This window comes from Vanellus vanellus (genome assembly GCF_965231255.1).
Source record: "Vanellus vanellus genome assembly, chromosome: 2".
NCBI lineage: Eukaryota > Metazoa > Chordata > Aves > Charadriiformes > Charadriidae > Vanellus > Vanellus vanellus.
Window position 1 is genome coordinate 127,253,651 of NC_138906.1, and position 24,752 is coordinate 127,278,402.

At 36.8% G+C, this 24,752-nt stretch overlaps 1 protein-coding gene across 1 annotated transcript in view; it reads left to right on the top strand.

Annotated features, from left to right (window-relative positions):
• The window catches only part of RP1 (RP1 axonemal microtubule associated), a gene marked incomplete at both ends in the record, with an annotated part of 177,419 nt that overhangs the window by 91,881 nt on the left and 60,786 nt on the right, over nt 1-24,752 (top strand). The window contains 8 exons of the mRNA XM_082499227.1: nt 1,004-1,059; nt 1,215-1,247; nt 7,223-7,392; nt 13,455-13,674; nt 15,018-15,172; nt 17,111-17,324; nt 18,700-18,890; nt 21,165-21,375. Of these exons, the coding sequence (XP_082355353.1) occupies nt 1,004-1,059; nt 1,215-1,247; nt 7,223-7,392; nt 13,455-13,674; nt 15,018-15,172; nt 17,111-17,324; nt 18,700-18,890; nt 21,165-21,375 (1,250 nt within the window). The remainder of the gene's footprint in view (nt 1-1,003; nt 1,060-1,214; nt 1,248-7,222; nt 7,393-13,454; nt 13,675-15,017; nt 15,173-17,110; nt 17,325-18,699; nt 18,891-21,164; nt 21,376-24,752) is intronic.

Below are 24,752 nucleotides of genomic sequence, written 5' to 3' on the forward strand. Positions count from 1 at the left end.
TTTTATGAGACTTCTCTAAAGGGAGGGATACCTAATGAAGACACTTGGACTCCCTATAAAACTGCCTTGTCAAAATAAAATATTAAACGTTTAGAAAAACATTAGATACACTATATATAGAACTAGAGGAGTCCTGTCATTGTTTGCCTGCAGTGTAAGTGTGCTGCCAATGTGTCAAAGTGTACGTTCTATTTTTAGAAACTGTTAGTGATCTTTTGCTTCTTAGGAAGGAATGAGGAGATAGATAGCTCAAAAAAGTTAATCAAGCTATGTATTACAACAATAGTTGAAATACAGTGGAGTTTAGACTTCATGCATATGATATTTATTCATAGTTTTGTTATATACAAGAAGTAAGATATATTGTGAACCCTTGGGTTTAAACAAATGCAACATTAACATGGAGCCAATAAAATAGAAGTTGATAGTGAGCATGTATTTATTTGTTTTTAAATAAATGAAATTATTGTTAAGGTTTGTAAAGTGTTATTGTAACAGCAAGAGGGATCAAATGAAGGAGTATGGATGTGTGTTTGTAGTGAAATGATAATTCAGGAAAGATCCTTAAATTCATCAGTATAAAAGAAAAGGAAAGTAAAAAGAGAAGTTTGGTTCATTGGTACAGATCTACAGAAGCTTTAGAAACTCCCACCCCCGCAGGGGTTATATATCATTTTAGGTACAATTAGTATAACTAACTACTGCAGGTTATATACCCCCCTCCCCAAAATGTACAGTTGAGTCTCCGATCCTGTAAATACTTAGTGTTTCATATAACGTACCTCGTATAGTACTAAAGTACTTCATATAGCTACCATGAAAGTTCCTATTTGCCTGGAGCGCTGAGCCAAATTATCCTAATATGAATAAGACCAACTGTGAAGGCATAATTTGATAAAAAAGCATTAAAAAATACTGTTGGAGAGAGAAGGTAATTGTCAGATTACTTGTAATATACTGATAATTGTCATTAACCTTATTATTTTTGTTTTTGCGATGAAAGATGGTTAGACGAATATCAAGATGATGGTAAAACTGAGAGGGAGCTAACTGCCAATAGTAAGTATTTTGTTTAAGAAAATTTCTGTTATAACAATATAGTATATACTCAATGCCCAGTTATTACTGAAGAAGCCTTCTAGATAAGACCGTAACTTAAGAAGAAAAGTGATAATAAATCTTGTTCACATATTCTTTTTCTGTTCATATTTTAGAGGATGGCAATCCAAAGAAGGCATTCCTTAAAGGTAAGAGTTGTTTCATACACCATTGGTTTTGCTTCTTGAATTTAATCTGCAAATCAGTGTTAAGTGACAAATATGTGAGCAAGTGACCTCATTGTATATGTAAACTATCAACTGTGAGAGAAGATTAAGACAAATTGGCTGGCAGTGGTCTACAGAAAGGACTAGGCCTTTATAAGTAATTGAGAAAAACATGCTGCTCATAAACCATTTCTGATTTTCTTTGTATTTCTACTATTCTGTCCTGAAATCAGCCAGGAATTCATCTGAGAAGAGATTCAAGTGTTGTTTTGTTTTTCCCAATGTCACTGTCATTTAATACATAGGGACAGGTCCCCTAGCAAGCACCATCAAGTTGAAAAATGTGTTGTGAAGTGTCAGTGGAAGCATTTTCAGGTCAAAATCCATCAGGGTATTCCCGAAGTAGCCAGAAATAATGCGGGCTTAAACTGCAAATATGTTAGTGAAGCTAAATGGAGTATATGCATTCAGTTGACTAAATCTGTTTGAATTAGTAAAAATCTTTTAATAAAAAACTACCCACCCAGCTGCCTATTTTATACCTACAAAGACAGCCCCATCACTGCAATACGCTAGTACCTCCCAAGTGTTTATAATTTGAGATACCACCTTTGTATTTCTCCCTCACCAGAAAAGAGAAACAGATTGACACAACTATCTTATTTAACTGTAAGTGCATATTCTGTGTATCCATGTCTGGGAAGTCTATGGGAGAAACTAAAGTAAAAAAAGTAATGTTTACATTTCGCTTTGGAAGCAGTGACTTGCCTTCTATAGAATGAGTCCTGATCTCTCGATCTAATTCCAGTTCCAGTAAAAATTAAATCATTTGCATTCAATCAAACAGTTTAGCCAACAGCTTTATGTTCCATGGCAACATAACTTTGACAAGAGGAGACTGATTAACTCAGTAAGTAAAGGCTTTCCCACAGAGAAATTTGATTTTCACAAGAGTGACTTGGAATTGGATTCTGCATTCTGCTAAGTGCACTCTTCAGAGATACAGCCGTAGCATCTATTTCACCTTATGTTCAGGAAATAGACTATATTTTACTACTAATCTAAGTTTTTTCCCATACAGCTTCATTCTTTTTTTGGGCTATAATAAGCAGGCACAGATGCACAGACCGCTGAGAGCCCGTGAGTGTCAAGAGCAGTTAGACACCATATATTGATTATGAGGAGAAAGGAGTGGCTTATTCTTAATCAGTTTGTGAAATGTCACACTATCAAGAATACCAGGAGGACCCGAATAGTGTGTGCTGATTTCTTAGGTTGAGATCAGACATTCTGAATAATGAAGATATAAAGGAGAGGAACATTTTAAGGAACTATCCTGCCAACTAGCTATGCATCAGCTTAGCTTGAATTGCTCTTTAGACATCTTTTCTTTACCCAGGAGCTCATTCCAGTGAGGAACTGAGATAGGTGAGACAGTGCTTTTTATGCCTTATGTAAAAATGGTGATAAGTAGGACTGATCTCATGAATGTTTACAGTTTAATTTGCGGTGTTGTACTAATTATCTCATAGATCTTGCATGTTAAAAGATTGAGCTTTATAGGAGGGTAACAATCACAAGAGCTTTGGAAAGGTGCCTTGTACTCAGTTCTGTGTCAATCCATTGTGACGCAGTACCAGGGTTAGAGCTGAGAAGAGAAAATTCCAGAGATGCGAAGTCTTGAAAGAAAAAGTAATTGCCTTAAATTCTCCCAGCAGCTGTAGCAGTGAAGATTGCACATGGTAGAGCAGATAGTAGTGATAAGCAGTCCCGCTCACATGGAAGCGAAAACCTTCCATATAATACACATTTACTGAATAAGAGGCAAGCAGCAGTGTTGATGTTAGAAAGCTGATGTTTCATGCATTCATGTGGTCATATTTTATACTAGCTGCACTCTGCAAGTGGGCTTCAGGGAAAGTCATAAAAAGTTGACTGGCATAATTCAATGGTGATTGGTGATTTTCAGAATACGATCAATGTGCTCAGGTAAGGTCTACAACAAAGGTTACAAAACAAAACAGTAAGTCACTCCAAAGGTCAGAAATCTCATTCTCTTTGGATAAAGCCAGTAAGGTGTTCAACCACCTAGCCAAAGAAGAGAGTTTGAAAGCCACCATTGACTGCTAAGCAGCTTACTTGAGGGTTCTCAGTCCTCCTTCGGCCAGGCTGGCGTTATGCCAGCTTTAATAAAGCATAAATCCCATATCCCTGTGAACACTGCTGCTGTCTACGGACTCTGCCAAAATGCAGTATGCCCGTATCAAGTTTTCCCAGCAACCTTTGTACATCTGTAGATTACAGAGAGGCTCTTGCAAATCAAGCATAGGAACAGATCTATTTGTATTCTCTTGATTCCACCTTGTATGTTTGATGCAAGAGAAAAAGGTGAAAGGGATTGCCTTGTTAGGGAAGATGGATAGCTGCTCTCAGCTCTCAAATGATGAAGTTGTTTTGAGGGAGAACGGGACTTTACATCTCTCTCTAAACGTTTCCTACATTGCGGGGAAATTTTATGACTTCCACCTTCCATTTTCTCTTTTCCTTTTCTGCTTCAAAATAGGTGGAGTACTGGAGCACATAGTAAAAGATTTCCTCTCAAAGCAAGGAGACACACCACAGTATATTCCAATGTTGTCCACACTGCAGTCAGTTAAAAGGTGCTGCATCCCTCTAATGTGATTCCTGTAGGGTGCTCTGTGGTATTGTGGGCTTTTGTGGGCAGTGCATAAAATACGGTTCAACATTGATGAATGGAGTTCAGTTAATAGATATTTCTAGGTTGGATCTTCTTGTGTTGTGCAAGGTTGTTAGTATTAAGGTATATAGAAAATTCATAAGAAAAGATAAAATATGCAGTAAATTCTCCCATGACTTCCTTTGTTTTAAAATTATTCCCTACCTTGCCAGTATTTGTTAATGGGGTAAGAATAACCACAGAATTCCAAAATTGTAAATGGATTGGTCCTGCTTCTAAAAAGCAATGACAGTATATGTTGCCAGGTGGAGGCTGAATTTCCTAAGAAAATAAAATCAGCAGACTGACCCCTCTGCCTCAAGGCAATGCAAATTTCTACAATTTCTGGGAAGTAAGCAACCTGCTCCTACATCTAGCAAAATGTGAATGCCATTCTAGGTCTTAAGATCAAAAACTGCCAGAGTAAAAGAAATGGAATAATGTATTGTAAAAACAGCAGTGGCAATCCTCTAAGAATATATAAAAAGTTCGTATCTTACAAACAGAAATAGAAGCCTTTTTCAGTTTTCTGAATTATATTACAAGATACTGACTTTATGTTTTACCTTACCCGGTTTACTATTTGCAGAATTCATTGCAGGTTTGATTTTCACAGTTTTGCTGCCAGCACCTCTCAGCCAAACTAGTGGTTAAAAGACTTTCTGGAAGGAAAAGGATCCCTGCTTCTAACATATCTCTGTGATGTGAAATCAGATCCTTGGTTATATTATTTTAGAAAAGAAAGAATTCTGAGATTTTTTTCAGAGAAGTCTGTTTTCCTCCCACCATTCATTTTAGCAGTTGTCATACTGACGTCTCAAGGCGAATGGCTATAGCTTTATACAGAATCTGACCTGACCTGACCATTCTGTGATTCTGTGTAATCTAGAAGTACAGTAATACACTAACGCACTAGTCACTCTGAAAGGAAGCTAAAGCAGTTCAGTACTATCAGGAGAAAAAGTCTCTTTTTTAATGTGGCCACATATATGAAACACGGAAGGCAACTTACTCAAGGCCAGCTATTTGATTTTCAGAACTTACTGAGGACTTCAGAATACCTCGAAAAGAGATATAGAAATCACTGAAGACAATAAGTATTTGGCATCACTCTCCTGTCTAGCGTAGCCATCCTTACCAAGTAGCTGTCTAAGTGAATATATTATTAGACAAAACATTTTTTTTCCTATTCTCTCATGAGCAGGTTAAATGAACCTGCTGAACTGACAGAAAATGCCGTCAGTCTGGGTTAGCACAATTACCAAATTGTAGAAGCATTAAAAGTAAATGTAGGAGAAAAAGCAGTCACAGATGCTAAGAGGCTTTAAATCTGTTAACCACTGATTTATGTCCTGGAAAACTTCCAACCAGTGTCTTAGCCTTTCTTCTGAAATAATAATTAAAATCACAATCACGGATATTCATTAAAACAAATCACCTTGCCTGAAATACCTTCTCTAAACATACTTCCTCGTCGAGCAAGGAACACGCAGTTATGCATCCATGCTTTCTCTTAACTTGGGGCTTGCACTCTCCTGAAGCATAGGGATATTACAGAGTGAAAAAAAACCTGTTCACCTGGGAAATGCAGTAATGCAAAATTATCTAAATTTGCCCTCTGCTGTGTTCCTGGGACAGCCTTCAAAATGGGGCATGGTTGGAGAGGATAAGAGGTTCAGGGCTATGTTGGTAGTCTTTGTAAAAATTTGAATCTGCTCATAAACCCTCGGAGTGCTCAGGAAGAGCAGAAGCTCAAACGATGCTTGACTTCACCAAGTGTGACACCCTGAAGGGTACCACATGCCAACCTGGCACAAGGAGATAAAATTCAAGGCTGGCACACATATCAAACAACAAAAGTCCCTCATTAGGCAAAGTGTGGATCTTCCACGCACTACATCTGACTCATTCCTGGAAATGACCTCAAAAAAGAGTTCAGATGGAAGGATCCTTTCAGCTACTGTGTTACTCAGCAGACTGACTGTGAGATGTGTATTTGCCTGCTGTTTTGTAGCTGAGCCCAGAAGAGTCAGGGAACAGTCAGATGTAATGCACAAAAAGCTTCTATGACAAGGGGAAAAACAGAATTAGCTAAAGAAAACAATGTGAAAAACAGGTGAAAAATCATAAATCAAGAAAACCAGACCAGGGGTTCACCCAACCTCCATCTCCAAGCAGGTGGAGGAAAAAAAGGCATGAAAAAAGTAGAGAGTACTGTAAGAAAAAGAATCACATCCAGTTTATTTCTGAATTAAACTATTCTAAAATACATTTTGTCCGCACATTGCATTGTAGGCTTACACACAATCACAAAATAGTTGTCCTTTATATTAATCCCGTTAGCAAATGATCGTATTATCACAGTAATGGTCACAGTCTAAACTGTGACTAGGCTTTTGATTTCCTTCTGCTGTTAAGTTCCCTTTGCCATGCAGTATCAAGTGACTTTTCTACAAATTATTCATTTGAATTCAGGGGAAGATACACATTCAAGCGGTTAAGTAACTTTCTAACCTGTACTGTCCATATAAAACACAGTACATTTTCCACACCTGGAATGTTTTTTCTGTAGATTCTTGGTTGCGTTCTGGACTTCAAACATTGTTTTGAGTACAGGTCACCTACCAAAAAGAATCTCTGAAAGGCCCAAGCCATGAGCTGAGGTCAGTGCAAACACTTCTTTGGAATTCCCTAAATTTTGGATTCAGCCCTAATGAATGATCTAGTCTGACAAAGGAGCACACTGAACATGACAAATTAGGTTAGAAAAATCTAAGAAAATAGGTTTAAGTTTCATTGTTTAACTAGTTGTGTATTAGCCAGCAGTTCTTATGCATGGATCACATACAAGTCTTTCAAAATGTTAGTTTTCTTTTCCATGTTACGCACGAACATTTCGAGAATGGAAATTTAATAAATAATTTACTGTAATTAAAGCAACTATTTTGTTATAAAGAATGCAGAAATCTAGCTATATATTCCTTTTCCTGCTTCCTTGGTGTTAATTTCTGCTTGCATACCCACTTCAAGAGTCGTCTTATGTTTATCAATTCTTATTTAAATTAAATTTTCTTCAAGGGAAGGAATGTCTTTTTGTCTATTTGTATAAAGTACGATATAAGTTCATAGTAATTTTTAAATTCTTTCTTTTAATAATAACAAATTCATCCATTGATCTCTGACACTGATACTAAAAATGTGACATTTTTATTTTGTTTAGCCCAACAGTGGAGAGTGCAGGTTAAAACCGATGGAGATTCCCCAGAGCCACAAGAATGTAAAAAGACCCTTGTCATTTATGGCTCAAAGGGCAAAAGTGATGAGCTTCTGCTTTCTCCACAAACCCCAGGATACGTGTGCTTTCTACCCAGAGCAACAGATGAATTCATTGTAAGTCATAAAGTACTGCACAGAGCTTATCGTGACATTCGTCTCTAGGCAAATTATATACACATATATATATTTATATATATATGTGGAATGTTAGTTTGGCTGGTACAAACGACATATTTATTTACAAAGATGGAATGATATAACTTTAGATCTTGGGTCATCTTCTGCTGGTAGTCCTGTTCTACTGCAACCAGCTGCAGCGTTCTCTTTGAATTTTCAGTGCTTTCAAGTGTATGCATCATGGAGAAAAATGGTACTTTTTGTGTAATTCATTGCATTCATCAGCTCATCTTGCATTTTTTCTAATTCTCTAAAGATTGCTGAGTTGCAGCTCATACAAAAGGCAGCATACAATTATTTGGGAATGCAGAAGATGAAGGATTGGACAATATTCCCAGAGGACATAAGCGGACTTCTCTTTCCTTTACTTCAGTCTCTGTAAAGCGGTCTCCACTCTCCCCCAAAATAGTTCCGTCGCTCAGGCCAGCAGGCAGAGATTTTCTGGATAATCACAAATCACATGAGAATGCATTCACGCATATCAAAGCGTGATGAACCTTGAAGCAATAGCATATACATAGCCAATATTAAAATCAACCCTGACACAGTCCTGACTACCTGTACGCCTGACGTGCATCCTGCCGCTTTGAGAGGATTCATCTGAGGCATCTTTTTAATGTTCAAATTCTGTCCTGGTTTTCTAGGCTAAGTCACTGCAATTCTCTCGATTGGCATGAAATGCAGCTTCTAGCCAGTGAGAGGAAAGAAATAGCTTGCAATTCAAGGCAGTTTTATAAAGCTCAGAAATACTTTTCAATGGCTGCAATAAACATTCCGAAAACAATGGCAAAACTACGTTTAGAAAATGTTGTCAAAGCTTCATCATAATGACACGATCCAGGCTGAATTTTTAATTTAAATAACAAGCTAAAGCAATTTAGGAACTTTACAGGGAGTAAATGAAAAGATAAATGGCACTTGTTAAAGACAAGAAGGCAGCTGCTTATCAGGAAACAGACGGGAAATACACTGAGCAACAAAAGGAGCTTCCTAAACCATTGACAGAAACCGAAGAGGTTGATAGAGGCAGAATCTATCTATGGAGCAACCACACCAGCTGGCTGAATTTTGGCAAGTGTCATTCCGTAAAGCAGAGCTCTGCTACACCCAACTTGTTGGGAATTTCCCAAATGGCATGTATTCCTTGTTAAGATTGCCTAATTTCTATCACTGGGTATCATGCTAGGAGAAATTAGTATTGCTATGTGTCAGTTGTGGTTGTTCCTCATAGCCTACTATCCAAGGTACCATACCCATCATGCTGTGCCTCCACCCCAAAATCTTTTAAATGCTTATTCATTGTTTGGGTTGGCTTTGGGTTAGTCCCTTAGCTATTTGGTCCTTGGTTTTGTTGCTTTGTATGAAGAAGTTAATACTATTTGAGCATTGTTTACTGTGCATGAAATTGTCTCTCCTCGCCACATTGCTTACGGCGTTTTATAGTTTTTGTGGCATTCTAAGGAAATCAGAGTAGTGGGTCTGATATAATGGAGCATTTGGGGATTCACAGGTGTCTCCATAAATACCTTCATATCTTCTCTATGTGGTTCAGCTAATAAACCCATGTTCTTTTCACTCTCCCTTTCTTTGTTCTTGCTGAGGCTATTCAAAAGAATGCAGAAGCTTTGCTCATGTTCTCCCACAGTAGCAGCAGGCTGGAGGCATGAGCGTGATATCACAAGGAGGACAAGCTGTGAATGTCCTTAGTAATACAGTGCAATAAAAAGAACAACAGGTTATGTGCTATAAGCAGGTCGCATTTTTTTGAAACAGTAAGCTTAATTTTGATCTCAGATACATTTATTGCACACTGAGGGCAGGAAGGCATGTAAATTCCTGATTTTCCAGGTGCTCTTACACAAATATATGCACAGATGATTGTTTGATCCAAAATATTTCTAAGCAACTCCTATGAAAGAACAGGTGTAGTTTAATTGCACTTAGCAAGCGTTAAGAATAAATTGTTAAAAGAGATAAAAAAGCAGTATGCTATCAGGTACAGTTGTTGGGTTTCAGTGGTCTCAAACATCTGTAGTACAGTGGGTGAGCTGCTTCAATAAGAATAAATTTAATTAGAACACCTTAGTTCTTATAAATAAAATGAGAAATAGGTAAATGTGTCAATGTTACTGAATCTGCTGGGAGTTCTAGCATTGAAGAAAGCATGGCAAGAAACCGCGCCATCTCCACTGAACAAACACATTGAAAAATAACTGGGAAAACGTAAGTAAACTGACAGTGCAGTAGCAGAATTTTTTTCCTTGATATTCTGGTGATGATAGAAATCAATTGTGGATCTTACATGGAATGCGTAAATTTGTAAAGTGTATATATCTTTCTCCTAGTCGTCAGTGTTGCTTGGCTACTTACAGAGTAAGCTTCTCAGAGCATCCCAGTGTATCATGCACATTCTATTATTATGCAAAGAATCATAAAATGCAAAGATATATCGACTGACAGATTGTGGGGTTGGAATCCCTAAAACCCCTTTCCAAAGCGCTAGCACAGGTAGTACGAAATGAGCAACAGAGCTCTGCGAGTAGGACTGTTCGTAAATACACAACAAATACAGAATGTATTTTGCGTTAAGGACCATGGGGGTGACAGAAAGTGTTAAATAACATAATGCAATACTCCATGTGTTTTCCATGGTATGAGATGATGATCCAAACAACAAGTAACAGGATTTCTGGAGTTCATGACAGAAATCTGTTCAGCTGAATTTTAGGATGGTTTGACCGCACCCTTTTAACTAGAATCATTTATGCACTTTTTTTTTTCTTTTTTTTTACAAGGAAGACACAAAAAAAAATAATCTAAATGTGCATCTAAATGGTACATTTTACAAAGCTTTAATTATGTTAGGGTTGATGTTTTTGGAGAAGCCCTGTATGGGTCAAAAAGGAAAAGACTTAAAATATTATGAAATTTTCTAATCATCTTCATCAGTGACCTGTCTCTGAGAGCTTCAAAAGCCCAGTAGCTTTGCCAGAGGATCCTCTTGTTTATAAGACCTATGCTCTTTCAATCATGTAATTGAAAATATATTGTGTTGTGTAGTATATGACAAATCACATCCAATTCAGCTCAGATTTCAACTACTGAATATTATGTAAAACTGCTCAGAAGAAATAAATGGGGAAAAATTAATTAGAAAATGATAATAATGACTGAAAAACAAGGTGAAGTGTCCTCTTTCAAACATTCTGCAAACCTAAAACCAGGATATTCACTGGTTGTATACTTTGTGACAGATTATTTGTTTGTCTTTGCTTTGAAGGTCATATTACATCAATTAATAGGCATCGATGGTGGGAAAAACAATTATGAGATCAAAGATAGGATATCATATTCCAAAGGGAAACTGATTGTATCAAATTGCACAGAAAAGGATTACAAGAATGATGTAATGGCAATGACAATAACGGAGCTGCACAGAAAGGCTAATAATGGCCAGAACTGAGGGGAAAAAAAACAAAGCCATGCCAAGGGGGGAAATATCTAACACACTCAAATGAAAATAGTTGGTGTTGTTTAATTCCATGGACCATAGCCAGTATAATTACTAGTGCTTGCTGGTTCAAAAGCAGTCATGGAATTAATTGAAATTGTGATTCTAGAAACAAAAGGGAAAACAGTGGCTTGTAAATAGTCTGTCCTGTATTCTGAAATTATTTCCCTATATATATCATCTGCGGATTTCCTACAAGGATTATAACACATGTCTTTATGACAATTTAGAAGTTCAGAGAATTGCATATTTGGGTAGCAGAAGACAAAGTAAAATGTGAGGTACAGCTTGCCCTGTCATACAAAAATAACCAAGCTCTGTGATGTTGCAACTCCAAACCAGAGAGCTTTATGGAATAAGCTGTGCACGGCATTTAATGTAGCTGTGTGATACAGTCATGAGGTCCATCTACAAGTAAGAAAATCTCCAGGCAGTAATTTTATAACTCAGTAGTCTGATTCTGAAAGAGAAGAAGCAATGATTTTGTTGCCCGTGAAGGAGCTGTAGTTTAGATAGGCGAAGAACCTGTGCATTCTCCTCCTACTGAACCCAAATAATTCCCATTAAGTTTAATGAGGTGAATGCATATTTTAGGAGAATTAGATCACAGTCCACCATAGCTAATGATATCCTTTGCGGCATACACAGCATGAATGAAAAACTCTTGTCGTGAAATTCTGCCCACGTGTTTCCCTTTTCATGGCGTAACATACCCACCCCCCCACCCCCCCCCAAGTGCATCGTAGTCTGGGCCAGCACGATGGCATACAGACAGGCAGGGCAGGCTAGACCCGGAGAGAGGACAAGTCTGGTGACCTCTTCTTCAGTGTAAGGCTGCTGCTGTGTGTGGCCTTTGTGGGTACTGTGGAGTTACAGTTCAGGAGCTGAGAGATTCCCTGCAGCCTCAGGACTGTTATACACACAGTGGGAAGGATTTCTTCCCTGGTCGTTAAAGAGCAATGCCTTGAATCTTGAACTTTTGTAGGAGTGGCATGGCAACCTCTTATAACGTTTACCTTAAGAAATTCAGACTGGAAGGAATCTTCTAAGTCATCAAGTGCAATCCCTTCCTACCATAAGCCTCTTTTCATAAGTTCTATGTCACAAACAGTTCAAGCTCCTGTAAAATTATTTCGGCAGGTTGCTTTATTTTCCTTTTTCTTCACAATCTCATGCTTTACTATTTCTTATCTGCATAACAGTTATTAATGAGAGTGGCTAACTCTTTCCCAAAATGACAAAATCACACTTTTTATATGGTTTATATGGTAAGAATAAGGTAGCTGATACATCCCTACGTGTATGTGTCCACTGTGCAAAAGCACATGAACTAACTTTAAGCAAGCTAACTCAGCACTGAAGGGCTGTCAAGTGCAGAGCTCTGTTGGGAAGCACAATAAATTAATCTAGTAGGAGCTTTGCATTCTGTTTTAGAAGCCAGTCTGCTGGTGATGCTGCTGGTCCCAGAGCATGATTGTGTAAGACTAACTTCAGTTCCTTACTGTGCTGCTACTGGGTGCCCAAAGGATGTATTTGCTGGCAACAGTCACCGAGGCTTATGTTATGACTGGTCTGGAAAAAAAAAAGAAAGGAATATGAGACAAGAACAAGGCCAGAGGCAACATCTTCTGTTTTGATCCTTCTTAAAAATAATTGTTACCTTTTTAAAATAATAGTTCTGCCTTATTTCACTTGAAAATCGCTTCCCACAGTGTCTTTCTTGGAGTTGCCCAGTGAAAGGCTGCAGCACTCCACTTCCCGGTGTTCAGAAGACTTATAGTACAATGGTTAATGTCATGCAGATCATCAGCGCTTGATGCAGTTTAATCATCTCAGTTCCCGCAGCCCTAGGTTGGGTGGTTAAACCAGATCTCACGAAAGCCCGCAATCAGCAACCGGATATTGAATTTCCTATATGTAGTATGGGCCTGTGTCCTACAGAGTTATTTCTGTAACTTTCATGATTTACTTTTATGCAGAAATATCCCTTCTCTTTTCCAAAGAGTTGGTTATAAAGTAATTTCATGTTCTAAATCCAATCATTTTGCAAATGAGAATTTAGTTAAAACTTTCTAGGCTCATGCTAATTATCATTAACTTTAATACTGCACTCAACTGCTTGTATCAGAGCCTCTAATTGAAAGTGAATGCTGCCCTTAACCAGTGGGGTCAAAGCTTTACATGTTACCTTTTGTCTAAGGAGCTTAAATGCACAGCTCTTTCTAATTTTAACCTAGACTCACCCTAATGGTAGAGTATTCACGCTTACAAAACTAGTAAGGGAAAAGAGAAAAATAAGGGAGGAAATCTCACCCATGATCCTACCATGAAAAAGAGAATGATTGGTTCCCTCGTCACACTTATCCCAGCCGTCAATTCAGCCTTTCCATTATTTAATGTTAAGTTCAGGAATTCTACACTGTTTGAGAAAATCTCTGTAAGTGAACCAACCCTGACGGTACGCTCTTCCTTGTGATATTTGTTGCAGGTTGAGACTGGAGATCTGGGACATGTATACAAGATTCGGGTCAGTTGTGATGATGTGCCAGGCTTTGAGGGTTGGCATTTGAAGTCTTTTCACTTAGAAGAACTACACACAAAACAAGAACTGAACTTTGACTGTAAGTGCTGGCTCTCTCGTAACAGAGAAGACAAGGAGCTGGTGAAAGAATTCCCTGCAGTCAATGAGGACCAGAAAACTTTACCAGGTAAAACCAGTGAGAAGATATAAGCAATGTAAACTAACATCTTGAAAAGAAATCAATGCCACAGATATAATACAGCACTTCGTCTGAATTTGATATCTTCAGTGGCTCTGTTGTAACTGTCTTCATATATGCACTGCGAAAATGCTGACCACTTAAGAAATTTTAATTTTCCAGTTAAGTCAGACACTTGGTTTTACAGTTGCTAAATCTTCTGTATGATCCTAAGTGGATAAAACTAAGCAATATACCCACTTTTTAAGATAAAGTGCATTTTCAAGGCCATGGAAATGATATGTAGTAGGCTCGCTGTTGAATTATTTAGCTTATAATAACTTTAGTTCCTAACACAAGTATCAGAAGTTATTCTCATTGTACAAAAAAGTTTTTTATTTGTATTTCCCTAAGGACTATTTTTTGACATGCTGAGAGTTTCAGAATATATTCAGAGTTGCACTTGGAATGTGAAGACCTACAGAAGTACCACATTTGTTCGGAAAAGTTGGCAGTTACATGAGATAAAAGTAATTAGAGACATGACTGCTTTTCTAAACAAAAGTTCCAGTAGTTCTGCCCCCTAAATACCTCAAACCTATTCACAACCTTAAAAGAAACTATAGCATTGCGTTAGTTAAATGTTAACTCAGCAGGACTGTGCATTAAAGTGACATTTGAAAAATTTTGGTTATTCTTTTTGTATGAGTATGAATACATATGCAATATAATGATCTTTCTCAGAAGCAAATCCAATCTGAGAATGTAGAAGTGCATCTATAAAGGAGCACTATAGAGGCAAAAAGTTTATAGCTCCTGTCATGCACCTTAAATTAATAAGTGCATTTTGTAGATTTTTATACTTATATGTCATGACATGCATCCAGATGCCATGCTACGTCTCTGCTCTTCTAATTTGTATAAACTTTAAGTAGTATCTTATTCTTTGACCTGTAAGTGTTATTATCTACTGTAAAGATAATTCCATTTCTAACGGTCCCTGAACAAACTCAAATGAGTTCTTGTTTTCCAGATCTTGCACAGTAAAATAGAATTGGACAGAATTTGTCTAGATTTTAGTAGCTCTAAGCTGCATAAGTCTAAATTGTGTAAGTCCAATTTCCTTCGAATTTCTAAGGAAATTAATGGAAATTCTTCACTTAGCTTAGCATGAAGAGATCCGATTCATAAAGAGTAACTTGCCTATTTCAATCACTGTGTAGCAGAGGTTTTGGTAGCTGCAGAAATAAAAACAAGCAGTAGTCTTACTAAATACCCTGTGTTGCTGTTTTCTTTTAAGTACACCTTGTACTTATTCAGCTTTATTTAAACTTTTTTTTCTTTTTGTACAGTCTATAAGTATGTTGTCTCCATCCATATTGGTGACTGCTGGGGAGCAGAAACTTTTGCAGATGTTTATATCACTCTCTACGGCAAAAGAGGGGACACAGGTGTGAGGAAACTTCATACATCTTTAGCAAAAGGAAGAAAATTTCAAAGGAATAAGGTAATGGCACAAAAACGCTGTCTTACATGTGCAGTGGTTAGCACTGCATTAAGTGTTGCTTAATGCCTGGTCAGAATACTTCTTCCTACAGATGGGCAAGAATTTGGAAACAGAATTTGTCTTCCAGATATTTGCAGTGGACCAATGCCAGTGTTATTTCCTTCCTGTACAAGAACAGCCTCACGTGATAATAAGGGCTCCACATGAGCACATAGAAAGCAGATTACTGGGGAGAACCTCTGTGATCATACTTCTTACTTCTGTTCCAAATATATGACAGCACAGGTAGCAAAGAATTAATAATCAGTGATTCAAAATAAGTTACAGAAATTGCTGAGACTTTTACAATCAATGATGTTTCTGTAACCACAATCCCACAGGAAACACTAACTCAGTAAGTTTAGACAAGAGACAAGAATTCCACTTAGAGAAGAGAATGCGCAGAAAACCAACATTTCTAGATGACCAATAGCAACAAAATTTTTCTCTTGTGTATTAGACTTTCCTATAAGAGGTTCGCTCACTGAACATTGAAGTTTGAAAAAGCTCACTACCAAGATGTACATTGCCAAGGAGAGTCTTAGATTTCTGTGAAATTATTTCCTTAGACAATTACCACATTACTTGGTAGGGTAAAAGTGGAATCAGCCACAAACTGAGAGAATTTCTAAACTTCATTTCTGCAAATATCTCAGGGCTATGCCTATGTACAGAAGATATCACTCTACAATACTCTACAGAAGGTAGCACTCTACAACAATTATTTTAATTCACCTTCATGCACAGATTTATTTCCTAAAATGCTTAATTAAAAAAGTTAATGATTTCTGCATAAAATCTGCTGTTGGGTGCTGACTATTGTTAGAAAAGAAATAGCAATATTTTTGTCATATGAAGCTACTTTTAATATCAGCAGCAGAAAATCTCAAATATTTTTATTTAAAAAGTAGCAGGGACAACACAAAGCACTTTGGCAAGCGCGACAATTTTAAAGATTGGTTTGCTAAGATCTTAATTGCCCTGACATCTGATTTAGTAAGTTCCTACTATTGAATTAATGTTTTATTGGGATGATGGTGTTAATTATAATCCTAGACATTGCTATTTAAACTCCAGTTGTTTATAACCTTGTTGACGTTTATCAGCTACCGTCAGGCCCATCTGGCCCTAGGCTGTGCCATATACAGAACAGCTGGCTTGCTTTCAAAACAAGCAAGAATTTAGTGGGACATACAATATCTCTCTTTGCATTTCACGTTTTTTCTTATCTTGTTGTTTTTGTTGTCCCTATTCTCATCCACTGATGTTTGTGTTTACTTCTCTTTTTTCTTACTTTGCCTTCTCCGTTCTGCTTCCCTTCTCATCTCTTGTCTTGTGCTCAAATTGTTCTCCACCTTCATCATAACTTCCTCCCTTCTATTGCTTACTCTTTTCTCTGTTTGCTGTTTCCACGATTATATTCATTTGGAAAAAAAAAAGACCCCAAAAGACAGGCTTTTCTGACTATTGGAGAAGAATTTATAAGCGTAACGAATACGCTCTTTTTAGATTTCTAACTTTTCTTTAGGACTATTAATCTAGGTTTGTGTGATAAATTTTGGGAACTAGAAGTACCCTGAAAGACATAAATTTGATTAGAACCAAAATGTCGTCATAACTGTTTGACTGTCAGAAGGTTGAAGTATATGCATTTAATATGAAATGATTGATGAAATGATCCATATTCTCCAAAAATCAAATTAAGTTGCAATGCATTGTTAATGATGAGTGTGGGATTTGATGTAGTTATAATCAGTTTGTGTTTTCTTAGATTCAGAGGGGAGATGTTTTGTTACATATTACAACAAAACAGCCACAAATTTTAAATCCTCAGCTGAATCCTGGACTACATTTTCCCTGAAGTTCAAGCAAACTCAGGTCCAAACTTTTTTTTTGCAGGTGGATTCATTTTTGGTGGAAGCTGTTTCTCTGAATCATTTGCAAAAAGTCGTCATAGGACATGATGGAGAAGGCTACGGGGCTGGGATGTACCTCAAGATGGTAACAGTCAAGGAATCACAAGACTCAGACAAAGAATGGGTCTTCCCATTGTGGAACTGGCTTGATACTCATCTGGGATTGTGTGACACTGTTTGTGAGATTGTGACAGTTGGTAAGCTCTTCTGCAAAACTGGCCTGCCTGTTTATATATATATACATATATATATATGTATATATATATATATATATTTAATGTAGCTACAGCTTTTACAGATCCCTGCAGTATCTTCCTTTTATTGAAAACATGAATTTTCAGTTTAATCTCACTATTTTAGCAAAACCACATCTGGTAAGGTCAAAGTTAATAAAACTCCATTTTGTCAATGTGCTGTGTGTGGAACACTTGCCTTCCGAATTAAATATAGCATATTGCAATGAACAATTTAAAGCAAATTAAAGTTTGGGATGTGTGCCTCATGGGGATAAGTAGCTAACGTTTTATGCACCACTTTTCAGGTAGCTTAGCATCTCATTTGAAATCCAGATAAAAGTTATTTTAGTGAAATGAGTTTACTCTTTACCTGTGGTATTATTCCACAGCACAAAGCAGCAGTTCTGGTATGCTGTTTCTGCTCATTTCAAGCCTACTACGCCACAATTTGTGCAAATCTAAACCTGGATGTATTTGGCAAAAGAACACTTGCAACAGGACCTTTAGACATTTAGAACTAGTAGAAAAGACTCCTTCCTTCAATCCTGTGAAAACAATCCCATGTAAAATAAATGAGCTACAAAAGTTTGTCCAGATGGGGTACGACAGCTTGAAAATATAAGGTGCCCTTATATTATAGATATGCAGCTTTTCAGTTGTGTGTTTTTTCTGAGTTGTAGAAAGTGCATTTTACTGAGATGTTCCTTTCCATTAAATAATTTTCATTTCCCATAGAATTGTGAAAACAGAATGAAAACGAAGGATAAAAGCAATTAATGAAGAAAAAGAGAGGGAGATAGTAATATTGATCTTCTGAGGATCTCACAAATATTTTTATATGTTCATTATAGGTTTACCTGTCAGTCTTGCACTTTTACAGCACATACTATATTGCTAGGTATGATTTAGTTACAAGCAGAGTTCATTAGTGTTATTCATTTTGCATTAGGTGCCTACATGTAACAGATGGCTGGTGCTTCTAAATGATAAATTGGTTTTAGTAACATTGATTGCATTTTAAAGAACAATTAATTAGACCTCTAAAAGGTGACTGAACGTTGTCTTAGCAATTACTTCCAAACATGACAAGGAAAATACCTTGGCATCAAGAAAATACCTCTGAAACTAAATTTTAAACACAGAAAGAACATTAAACTGTTAAATTCTTGGAAAAAAAAAAAGTATCAATGTGTTGTTCTTAGTAAACTGTTGCTATAGATACAACATAACCTGCAAATACAGCTTTATTTGTTTACTGTAAAGGCTGCGGTCCTGCTATGTTATACCATTCTCTCATGCTGTCGTCTTTCCTCTTTCTCTTTGATAATTTTTAAAGGTAGAAGATTGACTTCTAGTTCTAAACTGCCTGAAATCAACATGAAGTCACCAGGTCTCTGGATAATGGACATCACTGGGTCTGACTTGAGTAACGAAGAGGATCCAATAAGCCTTTCTTTTATCTTCTACGGCAACCTGAGTCGCAAAAAGTTGCTGCTTCAAGTTACAGGAAAAGCAATTCAGATCAAAGTACTTCAGCCTTTCTCTATTGAAAGAAAAGCCTAAGAATCATGTAGCTGGTAACCCACTTAATTCTGAGATAAATTGTTTCTTTAAACTAAACTGCCAAATTGATTTTTAAGCCCTCTGTGTAGTCTGGCACAGGTCATCATTTTTGTTTGTAGGTAGTAACACTGTCACTTGAACAATGGTTTTTGAATGAGCAGATTCTCCCTATGTCTCATACTGAGAATGCCGAAGTGACCGAATGGGTCCCTTGGTGCATATCACAGTATATATCACACTGCAGGTACTGATTTACAGGTTTTGTTGATCTCACAAAAGTAAGTAATTTGTAAACATACAATATGCCGTGGGATACTATAGAGCGTTTGAAGCTGATGATGGAGAAGGAAGAATCATAAATGAGATGAAACTTACAGAAAGTTCATTTTTCTCTTTCATATAATATATTCATCCCAACCACTGCGTTTCTCTGGGCTAAATGCCTTTTCTTGCATGGTTTCTCTCTTTTTTGGCCTCTCATTATCCCTTTCTTTTTCCTCTTGATCAGCTCCTTTTTACCCACAAATTTTCTCCTTTATTCAGTTCTTCTGCCCTTCCATCGCTTGTCTTCACTTCCTCCTATTACCCATTAACTGAAATATTAACAAGCGCCCGAGGTCCACTTTCATTGAATTGTAGCCTGCTGTTTTTCCCAATGCTCTTACTTCCCTCTTGTACCTATAATTCTTTCCTGGTGCCAATGCTATGTTACTCTCATGCTTTTCTGGTTTTGCTCTCCATGAAAGACCAGTTCAGTAGCATTTGGAACTGACCTGAAGGTAAACACTGCAGACACCTCATCTGGCTCAAGAGATCCCTAAGCCACGAGGTGCTGGAATCTAGGACAATGTTAAGGGAAATGTCCTGTTCTCGTACTGCTTGTTCCATTCCTCTGTTGTCCTTTGTGGGTTTTGAGGAAATGGCTGATCCCTGTGAGAAATCTGGAAGTTTTAACCTTGATTGGCTCCTCAGCTTTTGTTTTAACCTTGATTGGTTCATCCTGAAGCTACAGAAACAAAATATAAGGCAGGACTGAGGGAATGGGAGCAAGTGGGCAGACAGGGAAGTGGGAACTTCACAAGCCAACTTTGTACCAGAGAAATATGTCCATGAAGCCACATCCCAAAAGATTTTTCTTCAGGGTTGACTGCTGGAACTGTGGAAGCAGGTAGAAAGAGAAAATTAGGAAAAAAGAAGGGGTGAAGGGGAGCCCTGGCCAAAAGCCCAAAGAGTGTGTGAAAATACATTACTTTTCATTTTGGGGTTCATCAGAAAGCAGCCTTGGAGTTGTGAATGAAGAAACTGTCTCCTAGTTCTTCTTCCTACTAGTCGGTTAAATTGAACTTAATGATTGCACTAAAGAAATAATTGGCCGTTTTTTTTATGTTCCTTTTTTCTTTAATGAAAGAGGAACTAAGCAGACTAGCCTAGGCCATGAACACGATCCAAAATAAGGAGGAGTACCAGAAAGTTTTGCTAAGTTATTTCCAAGAATCTCTGATTCTCTGAAGTAGAGAATAGGAAGAGGAAAAGAGAATTTCTGTTTTCTCCCTTCTTTTTCCCTTACAGGGAAAAATAATTTCTTTTTCCCTTACAGGGAAAAATAATTGGTTTAAAAACACTAATTATAGTTATTTAAGGCCTCCTCTACTTTAACTTACTCAAGCAATAGTCACAGACACATTGTACTATCCCCAGTAGAACTAGAAGATTTTTTTTCTCAAGCATGAATCCAAGAAAAGGAAGATTTTAATGGACAGCTTCTATATGAAAACATGATTTAGGGTGAAGATGGAGGATGTCTTGGATGTTTCCTCAAAATCAGATTAATTATCCTTCAAATTTATAGTTAATTGCACCATTTTTATACCACAAGTAGTAAGAAATATTTCTAATAGTGTTCAAAATTTTTAGAATTGATTAAAACTTCTGTGCCTGGAAATAGTCTACTGAATCAGTGTAATATATATGAACACTGTGCCTTGTTCTGTGTACAAATTTCAGCAGTGACTGCCATCACTCGTTCCCTGGTATCGAACCTCAGGCATTCCATCTCCTCATTCATGTTAGTAAATCAATTTTGTATTGATTAGAAAGGGGAAAAATAGTAGCAGTTATAAATATGCCCCAATCATTTAACTACTGAAGTTTGTTCAACTGTTGCATACAGCTGTCAACTGCATTTGATCGGGCACGATCAGGATGAGATCCATTCACCTTCTCTCTTTTCTCACATAGGATGAACTGGCAGATATTGGGTCAATACACAAAGTTCAGGTAACCGGCCCACATAGCGAGCTGAAACAGCCATGGCACTTAGATTTACTGCATATGAAGCACACAGGCACAAAGGAAGAGATGTATTTAGCTTTTGACTGCTGGTTCAACCCTAATGAAGACAAATGTGTGGAACTGCCAGCTCTCTATGCAAATCAGGAGCCTTTGCCTGGTAAGCTGTGTCCTTTTTTGTTACTGGGGTCAGGATCTGTCACTGGGATACCAGTATATCTCTTTTGGGTCTAAAATACTGTGTGAGGATTTCCACAAGAATTTGGTATTAAGGAAGATGAAGGTTTTACACATGCATTTATCAAAAAAGAAAGCTGAGAAAACAGAAATCATTGGTATCAGGATTATGACAGATGCTGTTACTGCTGACACCAAACAGGATTTGGATTCTTTCGTGTTAGATCCTGTTCCAGTTTTAGCTCTTGATTATTTACTATCTCTTCAAATTAACTCTATGTCAGCTGCAGGTGTGTACAAACTACTATCTACTGTGTGATGTTACCTGAATGTTTGTATTCACAAAGAAATGTCTGTGACATTGTATACATAGTGATTTTTTTTTAAGAATGAAAGAATTGCAAAGACTCCCTACAAAGCAGAGAGAGAATTTTTAAAGTGTGTTACAGTTAGACAGCAAAGAGATATCCAAGAACTTCAATTGCACTACTGTTTTACTGATGCTGATGAGAAATTTATAGCACAGCAAGCAATATTGCACAAAAATATATACTAAGTTGCTTGTTTCTCTGCTGTTAGTAACACATGTGAATTGTATGATGCCAGAGAGATAATAAAGTGATTTCTCCCACCCCCCCAGGAATATTGAGAGAAACAACCGATTCCATACGGATAACTTGATCACTAGGTATTTAAGAACAGGCTTCCCATCTACCCAGCTCATTAGAATAAAGAGGATTGATGGGGATAGTAAAGACCATATATTGGAGCTTTTAGTGACAGTTAAGAGGTTTATTGCTAGAGGCTATAGTACAAAGAGTGCTCTGCTTAAACGGAAACTAATAGAAAAAGATGGAAGCGGCTCAGGAAAAGAAATAAAATATTCCGTGTGAACTTTAGCACACTATTCTCTAAGGAGATTTTCCTAAATTTTTCATCCCATTTAAAGTTGAAACTCGAACAAATAAAACACTGAAGACCTTTTAAATCTCTGGGTTTGTGTGGGTTTGAATAATTTTAAACAATTAGAAGCCTTGTATTCATTTACTGAAAAAAAAAATTATTATTTTAGGGTTTTGATCTGTCAGATTCAAAATAACATTGGATGTTGGACGTAATATATGCAGGATGTACAGTGCTGAATATAATAAATCTAGAACTTGTTAAAAAGCTCTATTTCCTCAATTTATTTATGAACGATTGGGAAAAATTACAAGTATTGGTAATTATTTTCAGAATTGCTAAATGTTTAACTACATATAAAAACTTCAGATATTAAAACAAACAAAAAAACCCGTCTAGAATGCACCCCTCAAAGCCTCTATTATGCTAAGAACCAAATGGAGATACTGTCAGACAGCATTGTCCTGATTTGTAAAGCAATTCAGTTTCGAGGTATATTATAAAGTTAAGGTGTTTTTCTTGGAAAATTTGTAGGGAATAGATGTGTATATACTCTCCCTCAAAAATTATTCCATGTATGGCTAGTATCCACTAACCTAGGAAGTTTCTTACAAACTGTTTTGTGGAGTCCAGTGATCTACAACTGGAAGTGTTAGTATCAGTTGTATTCTTTGTAGCCCCAATACTAATTGAGTCTAAAATTACTGTCAGCTTCTTACTTGTATCCAGTTTGATTACTAGAGAAAAAAAAATTCATTTCTATGTGTTTCCTCTCATTTTTTTTTGAGACATACATTTATGGAGATGTCTTTAATGAATGTCTTGATAGAATAAATTCAAATAAAGACAAAAGAACAATTTGCATGACATTGATCATTGCTATCCCCAGACAAAGCAAACCACAGGTATATAACTTTATAGGAAGCAAAGTAAATGCTAAAAACTAACCATCCAAATAAGCAGTAACCTTTATCAGTAATGTCAATTGCCTGCTTGTAATGAAGGCCATACTGATATAATTAATTCTATTCTAAACTAAGTGATTCCATGAGATTTAGCAAGGCAAAAAAACATATCTATGCTAATTTGGAATCTTGAGGAAAACTGCAATTCCTTTGTTAAAAGCAGTGGCCACTCCCAGTTTTATCCTGCATATACAAACACATTTGTTCCATGTTTTTCACCTCTTTCTGAGCTCTAATGTATCCTCTGTCCATGTCTCCTGCATATTCCACCTCATCTGGTGGGGCATGAATACGATTTTTCGTGCCCAGTAAATCCCATCGCATTAATCAGTTATCATTGAATCTATTCTTAGTAATTAAAAACAAACAAATGGGGGAAAAAAAAGCAAAATTTACACCTGACTCTCTGAAATTGCTTTTTCTTCTATCTGTAGAAACATTTCTTCTTAAAAGTGAGTGCCCAAGCCCAGACTATCGGTAACTCCCCAGATACAATTATATTAAAAAAACAAGGTCAAATGATTATGTTGGGTAATTTCATTAGGTTGTATGGGATTATCTAAAAGCTGAATTTGTATTCTGGATATTAGCTGGTATCACAGAGGCAAATAATTTTTTTATTTCTTTTTTTTTTTTAGTCTGTCCATCCTAGTGTTTGTGAGCATATTATTTTAGTTTGTCTGTATCATGGGCCAAATTATTTATCATGCACGTTTTTGGAGTTAAGATTAAAAGACATTGACTACATTTTTTTATGAATTCTGTGATAATTCTGTGATCATTCCAAGCAGGACATTGTCCCGGTGTGTTAATATGCACATCAAAGTCATTGCATACAATAACAATTAACATTTTGGAAATTCTTGCAGTTAGATTCCATATTCCTTGACGATTTCTAGATAATTTCTTGATGACTTTTAGAATGCCATTATTTGTGACTGCAGTTGAAGGCATGCACCAGGGGTTACATAGCAAGTGGAACTATTTAAAGCTAGAGTAAGAACTTTGCAACATATAGCTCTCAAAGTAACTATCGAAGATCAGTGTCACCTTCTCTTTATTACAGGATTTTTAACACCACTTGTAAACTGGTGTTAAACTTCTGGCTGACATTAGGCTCCTGTGACACAAATAAAGGTGTTTTTGTGTGGAGTCTACTGACATCCTACTCCTCCTCCCTCCCCCAGTCAAGTCAGTTAACATAAGAATTTGAAGGGTTTAAATGCTTAACATCTGTGGTAAGAAACATCTGTATTAACAAACATACTGATCTTTATTAAAAATCACCCAACTTTATGTTTTTATAGTTAATAGACAAAGTATAAAATTTCCACTGCTTTGTTAATCACAATAGATCATTATTGTGATTATATGTATTATGTAGTTGTGTGATCACAATAGATCATTATTATGTACAGTGACTTGTATGAGCACAGAGAAGTAGTTGCTCACTACATGATACTTAACTTTTCCAGATAAAATTCAGTCCAGA